The sequence below is a fragment of the Oncorhynchus nerka genome, linkage group LG17, assembly GCF_034236695.1.
Source record: "Oncorhynchus nerka isolate Pitt River linkage group LG17, Oner_Uvic_2.0, whole genome shotgun sequence".
In the NCBI taxonomy this organism is placed as follows: Eukaryota; Metazoa; Chordata; class Actinopteri; order Salmoniformes; family Salmonidae; genus Oncorhynchus; species Oncorhynchus nerka.
Genome location: NC_088412.1, coordinates 46,513,698 through 46,521,197, shown reverse-complemented (window position 1 = coordinate 46,521,197; position 7,500 = coordinate 46,513,698). Strand labels below are relative to the sequence as shown.

General features: G+C 45.5%; 1 protein-coding gene across 1 annotated transcript in view; it reads right to left on the bottom strand.

Annotated features, from left to right (window-relative positions):
* LOC115145329 (low-density lipoprotein receptor-related protein 8-like) overlaps nucleotides 1–7,500 on the bottom strand; it is a 285,564-nt gene that overhangs the window by 34,961 nt on the left and 243,103 nt on the right. Inside the window, exons 11-12 of the mRNA XM_065003195.1 lie at nucleotides 4,045–4,272; nucleotides 659–777 (exon numbers count right to left, since the gene is read on the bottom strand). Coding sequence (XP_064859267.1) covers nucleotides 659–777; nucleotides 4,045–4,272 — 347 coding nt within the window. The remainder of the gene's footprint in view (nucleotides 1–658; nucleotides 778–4,044; nucleotides 4,273–7,500) is intronic.

Here is a 7,500-nt window from a genome sequence, read left to right as displayed (position 1 = left end):
CACTTCTTTCACAGCCTGCTGAATGAACAAACTACACACTGATTGATGACAGAGACACGCTGACTGAGTGACTCACAACTACGTGACAAATGAGAGAGAGATAGAGAGGGGGAGGGGCTTCTTTTGTGAACACTTCCTTATTCATCACGATTCTTCATCTTATATCAACTTTTGCTCTTCATCTTCCTTCTATTATCGCTACTCACCTCCCTCTCTCTCTCTCTCTCTCTGACCTCCCTCCCTCTCTCTCTCTCTCTCTCTGACCTCCCTCTCTCTCTCTCTCTCTCTCTCTGACCTCCCTCTCTCTCTCTCTCTCTCTCTGACCTCTCTCTCTCTCTCTCTGACCTCCCTCTCTCTCTGACCTCCCTCTCTCTCTCTCTCTGACCTCCCTCTCTCTCTCTCTCTCTCTCTCTCTCTGACCTCCCTCTCTCTCTCTCTCTCTCTCTGACCTCCCTCTCTCTCTCTCTCTCTGACCTCCCTCTCTCTCTCTCTGACCTCCCTCTCTCTCTCTCTCTGACCTCTCTCTCTCTCTCTCTTTCTCTGACCTCTCTCCCTCTCTCTCTCTCTCTGATCTCCTCGTCTTCACTTCCCTCCCATTTGTCTCTGTATCAGTTCTCCTCATGTAGCGCTCCCTCCCTCCCTGCGGTGCCAGTCTTACCCAGAGTGATGCCGTTGGGCCATTCAATCCTCTCTGACACTAGTACCTGGCGGTCCACTCCGTTCATGCCAGCCTTCTCTATCTTAGCCTGGGTCCCCCAGTCAGACCAGTACATAAACCTAGGGGAGGAGAGAGACAGGGGTTAGAGAGCACGACGACAGTGCCAAGAATCATTCCATAGGATAGCTTCGCAGAGAGAGGAGAGTGGGAGAGCGAGAGACACTTCACATCCCACCTCTATCCCTGAGACAAAGTCAAACTGGGCGCATATTTCCCAGACGGCACCTCTCTCTTCATGTTGTACTTCCACGATAGAAATAGTGATACACAGACCAGAGGGGACAGTTGCGGCCTGTTACGGTGACCGTATTACCGCCACACCAGCAGTCGCATGCTTTCTCATGCAGCTATATTTATTGCTTAGTTCTTAAAATCAGCCACATTAATCCGCTGTACAACCGGTGGAGCCGACCTGGCAAAGGCAGCGCGTGAGTTCCAAGTTTGGCGAAGCTCATTTTCACCATAAAAATCCACCTTTATAATAAAGCACTCCATGCATCATCGCATTTGTAGACTTAACAGTGCCTTTGGAAAGTATTCAGGCCCTTTGACCTTTTCCACATTTTGTTACGATACAGCCTTACTCTAAAATGGATTAAATAAACATTGCTCCTCATCAATCTACACACAATAACGCATAATGACAAAGTGAAAACAGGTTTTTAGAAATACCTTATTTACATAAGTATTCAGATCCTTTGCTATGAGATTCGAAATTGAGCTGCATCCTGTTTCCATTGAACATCCTTGAGATGTTTCTACAACTTGATTAGAGTTAATCTGTGGTCAATTAAATTGATTGGACATGATTTGGAAAAGCACAAACCTGTCTATAGAAGGTCCCACAGTTGACAGTGCATGTCAGAGCAAAATCCAAGGATTGAAGTTGAAGGAATTGTTCGTAGAGCTACGAGACAGGATTGTGTCGAGGCACAGATCTGGGGAAGGGTACCAAAACATTTCTGCAGCATTCAAGGTTCCCAAGAACACAATGGCCTCCATCATTATTAAATGATAGAGCTGGCCTCCCGGCCAAACTGAGCAATCAGGGAAGAAGGGCCTGGAAGGGTCACTCTGACAGAGCTCCAGAGTCCCTCTGTGGAGATGGGAGAACCTTCCAGAAGGACAAGCATCTCTGCAGCACTCCACCAATCAGGCCTTTATGGTTGAGTGGCCAGACGGAATCCACTCCTCAGTAAAAGGCACATGACAGCCCGGAATTTGGCAAAAGGCACCTAAAGACTCTCAGACCATGAGAAGCAAGATTTTCTGGTCTGATGAAACCAAGATTGAACTCTTTGGCATGAATGCCTGGAGGAAAGATGTGGGGATGTTTTCAGTGGTAGGGACTGGGAAACTTGTCAGGATCGAGGGAAAGATGGACAGAGCAAAGTATAGTGATATTTTCTGGAAAGACCTGAAAAGACCTGACTGTGCAGCAACGCTCCTCATCCAACCTGACAGGTGTGCCAAGCTTGTAGTGTCATACCCAAGAAGACTCAAGGCTGTAATCGCTGCCAAAGGTGCTTCAACAAAGTACTGAGTAAAGGGTCTGAATACTGATGTAAATGTAATATTAAAGTAGTTTTTTTATCTATACATTTGCAAAAAAATCTAAAAACCCCATTTAACTTTGTCAACCTCTCCCTGAACGTGATTAAGACAAAGGAGATGATTGTGGACTACAGGAAAAAGAGGACTGAGCATGCCCCCATTCTCATCGACAGGGCTGCAGTGGAGCAGGTTGAGAGCTTCAAGTTCCTTGGTGTCCACATCACCAATAAACTAACATGGTCCAAGCACACCATGACAGTCATGAAGAGTGCACAACAAAACCTATTCCCCCTCCGGAGATTTGGCATGGGTCCCTAGATCCTCAAAAGGTTATACAGCTGCACCATCGAGAGCATGGTTGCATCACTGCCTGGTATGGCAACTGCTCAGCCTCTGACCGCAAGGCACTACAGAGGGTAGTGCGTACAGCCCAGCACATCACTAGGGCCAAGCTTCCTGCCATCCAGGACCTCTATACCAGGCGGTGTCAGAGGAAGGCCCTAAAAAATTGTCAAAGACTCCAGCCACCCTTAGTCTGTTCTCTCTGCTACCACACGGCAACAGAGCGCTAAGGTCCAAGAGGCTTCTAAACAGCTTCTACCCCCAAGCCATAAAACTCCTGAACATCTAGTCAAATGGCTACCCAGACTATTTGCCTAATATTTACATATAACCCAACATTTGTATCACAACTAAAGTTGCATAAATAATTGTAAGCTAAAGAGCTCAACATAAAATAGCTGCATGTGCGCACTCCCTCTGGAAATCGTTTGGGGGAAAAAATCCTTTCTATTTTATTCATCTGTGTTCAATTGTATTCTTCTTACTATAAAATAATACAAAATAACGCCACAGGTATTATAAGCCAAAGCCATCAAGATCAGGCCCTAACATAAGGACAACTCAGGAAAATGTTCTTCGTTTCTTCTGGAATAGGCTACATTTTCTTCATATCATGTGTCTTTAGACCTGCCTAAAATAAATAATGGATTTATTGTGATGGTGTAGGCTATATTACATGGATTTATTAGACTTGTTCAAATGTAGATGATCCAAAAGTCATTGGCTTTTAGGCCTATGTGTCGAAGCCATGAGATGTTTAACTTGTTTACGTTAATTAACTGTCAATTGCCGTGAGACAGGCAGTTATTTGCACGACAATCACTGGCTGATAAAGTTTTATGAACGCCACAGCCTTAGGGAGCAAACGTTCTCTTTTCTCCCTGTAGTAGGGAACCAAACCTGGATTGGGCTCATTTGCATGTGTTACATGCTCGTCTAGCTCAGTAATGTTGTGGAAAGAAGGCCTAAGGGAATAGAGTCGTCAGGCGGAGCCAGGGAGATCGGAGATGAGAGGAGCTTTAAGTGGTGAGAGAGCTGTGACGCTGCAGACTGAGGTGCTTGCAGCTACTGATGCCTACAGCTACATCTGACAGAACGTGAGGAAATGGAGGGGAGGGGAAAGGGAGGAAGGCAGGAAGGGAGAGAGGGAGGGAGGGAGGTCACAAACAAGGCGATAAGCTGAAAGGAAAGAGTAGATGGCCACCTGTTCCGGTGCTCTGACCAGATGGGCAACACATAATGAAAGAAATATAAAGCCTCATGGACACTCAACCTGTCTTACTTTCTCACCCAATCGGTCTCTCTCACAACTTTGTTTTTCTCCCTGCCTCCGCCATTCCCTCAATCACCCGTCATCTCAACAATAAATCCAACTCTACCCCACCTTACTTCTCTCCCAAGCCCCCTCCCCTCTCCTTCCAACCTCTTACCCTTGTCGGGGGTCCACAGCGATAGCACGCGGTTCGCTCAGCTCCGTGGCGATCAGGATCCTCCTCTTCTTGCCGTCTCCAGTGGCGACAGAGATGGTCTTGTCTCCGGAGTCGGTCCAGTAGATGTTCTTGTGAACCCAGTCTACTGCCAAGCCCTCTGGAGAGGTTAGAGCTGTCTCGATCAGAGTCACCTGCTCCGACAAATCACTGGCCTTGTTGATGTATGCACTGGGGAGACAGAGAAGACGAGGTTTTCATGGCGTTACTATAACACATACTTATAAAGACACATGGATAGTATATTAAGACATTTAGAAAGAGGGAGAGAACACACACAATTAACTTCTGACCCTTCCAGGTGTCAGGGTCAATATCAAACCACTCTGTAATACAAAAACAATGTATCTGATACATTACATTGAACAAAACCAAAAGTCTGATACAAGAGCTTAACTGAGTCAAAAAGCTAAGGTATCCATCTGATAGGCTGTTCTCAACATGGCAGTTATGCCCCTGATAGGCTGTTGACACCATAATGAGCGGACTCGTCTGGCCAGTAATAACTCTGATAGGCTGTTGTCACCATGAGCAGGGACTCTCCTGGCCAGTAATAACTCTGATAGGCTGTTGTCACCATGAGGAGGGACTCATCTGGCCAGTAATAACTCTGATAGGCTGTTGTCACCATGAGGAGGGACTCATCTGGCCAGTAATAACTCTGATAGGCTGTTGTCACCATGAGCAGGGACTCTCCTGGCCAGTAATAACTCTGATAGGCTGTTGACACCATAATGAGCGGACTCGTCTGGCCAGTAATAACTCTGATAGGCTGTTGTCACCATGAGGAGGGACTCTCCTGGCCAGTAATAACTCTGATAGGCTGTTGTCACCATGAGGAGGGACTCATCTGGCCAGTAATAACTCTGATAGGCTGTTGTCACCATGAGGAGGGACTCTCCTGGCCAGTAATAACTCTGATAGGCTGTTGTCACCATGAGGAGGGACTCATCTGGCCAGTAATAACTCTGATAGGCTGTTGTCACCATGAGGAGGGACTCATCTGGCCAGTAATAACTCTAATAGGCTGTTGTCACCATGAGGAGGGACTCATCTGGCCAGTAATAACTCTAATAGGCTGTTGTCACCATGAGGAGGGACTCATCTGGCCAGTAATAACTCTGATAGGCTGTTGTCACCATGAGGAGGGACTCATCTGGCCAGTAATAACTCTAATAGGCTGTTGTCACCATGAGGAGGGACTCTCCTGGCCAGTAATAACTCTGATAGGCTGTTGTCACCATGAGGAGGGACTCATCTGGCCAGTAATAACTCTAATAGGCTGTTGTCACCATGAGGAGGGACTCTCCTGGCCAGTAATAACTCTGATAGGCTGTTGTCACCATGAGGAGGGACTCATCTGGCCAGTAATAACTCTAATAGGCTGTTGTCACCATGAGGAGGGACTCTCCTGGCCAGTAATAACTCTGATAGGCTGTTGTCACCATGAGGAGGGATTCATCTGGCCAGTAATAACTCTAATAGGCTGTTGTCACCATGAGGAGGGACTCTCCTGGCCAGTAATAACTCTGATAGGCTGTTGTCACCATGAGGAGGGACTCATCTGGCCAGTAATAACTCTAATAGGCTGTTGTCACCATGAGGAGGGACTCTCCTGGCCAGTAATAACTCTAATAGGCTGTTGTCACCATGAGGAGGGACTCATCTGGCCAGTAATAACTCTAATAGGCTGTTGTCACCATGAGGAGGGACTCATCTGGCCAGTAATAACTCTAATAGGCTGTTGTCACCATGAGGAGGGACTCTCCTGGCCAGTAATAACTCTGATAGGCTGTTGTCACCATGAGGAGGGACTCATCTGGCCAGTAATAACTCTAATAGGCTGTTGTCACCATGAGGAGGGACTCTCTGGCCAGTAATAACTCTAATAGGCTGTTGTCACCATGAGGAGGGACTCATCTGGCCAGTAATAACTCTAATAGGCTGTTGTCACCATGAGGAGGGACTCTCCTGGCCAGTAATAACTCTGATAGGCTGTTGTCACCATGAGGAGGGACTCATCTGGCCAGTAATAACTCTAATAGGCTGTTGTCACCATGAGGAGGGACTCTCCTGGCCAGTAATAACTCTAATAGGCTGTTGTCACCATGAGGAGGGACTCATCTGGCCAGTAATAACTCTAATAGGCTGTTGTCACCATGAGGAGGGACTCATCTGGCCAGTAATAACTCTAATAGGCTGTTGTCACCATGAGGAGGGACTCTCCTGGCCAGTAATAACTCTGATAGGCTGTTGTCACTAGACTTGGGTGGTGTACAATATACCATTATACACATAATGGTTTTTAATACCGTCAAAACTATCTGAATATGTGTAGCTACTTTTAAAAATATTACCTGCAGTCAACTTGTGCAATAAGTTGGGAGATATAGCAGATTGCGTTCCTCATTTCAACTGTCACGTTATTTAAAATGATGAAGTTTATCGGAAATTTGTGCACATTCATTGTTTCATAACTTCATTCGCTGAATGGTTTGCATTTGATTGTTAGTGTATATCTATTCCCCATTTCATATACCACCAGTAGTGCATTTGCCGTTAATCATTTCTAATCCATGATGTTTGTTACTTTGGTTACGGTAATTATTCGAATGCATTCAACATTATTATTCCAGTCTTCCGGTTTTCATTGTCTGAGTGGACAAATTGTTTGCAGAGTATGTTCAAATCAAATCAAATTGTATTGGTCACATACACATGGTTAGCAGATGTTAATGCGAGTGTAGCGAAATGCTTGTGCTTCTAGTTCCAACAGTGCAGTAATATCTAACGAGTTATCTAAACATTTCCCAACAACAACCTAATACACACAAATCTAAAGGGGTGAATGAGAATATGTACATATAAATATATGGATGAGCGATGGCCGAGCGGCATAGGCAAGATGCAGTAGATCGTATAAAATACAGTATATACATGTGATATGAGTAATGTAACAATTTAAATGTGCCATTATTTAAAGTGGAATTGTTTAAAGTGACTAGTGATCTATTTATTAAAGTGTCCAGTGAATGGGTCTCAACTAAGCGGCTGTAGCCGATTCATTAGGGCCGATTTCAAGTTTTCATAACAATCGGTAATCGCCGATTATGGCCGATTACATTGCACTCCACGAGGAGACTGCGTGGCAGGCTGACCACCTGTTACGCGAGCGCAGCAAGGAGCCAAGGTAAGTTGCTAGCTAGCATTAAACTTATCTTATAAAAAACAATCAATCTTAACATAATCACTAGCTAACTACACATGGTTGATGATATTACTAGTTTAACTAGCTTGTTAACATATCATAGAATCACAGCCTACTTCGCCAAACGGGGGATGATTTAACAAAAGCACATTTGCGTCAGGGTATATGCAGCAGTTTGGGCCGCCTGGCTC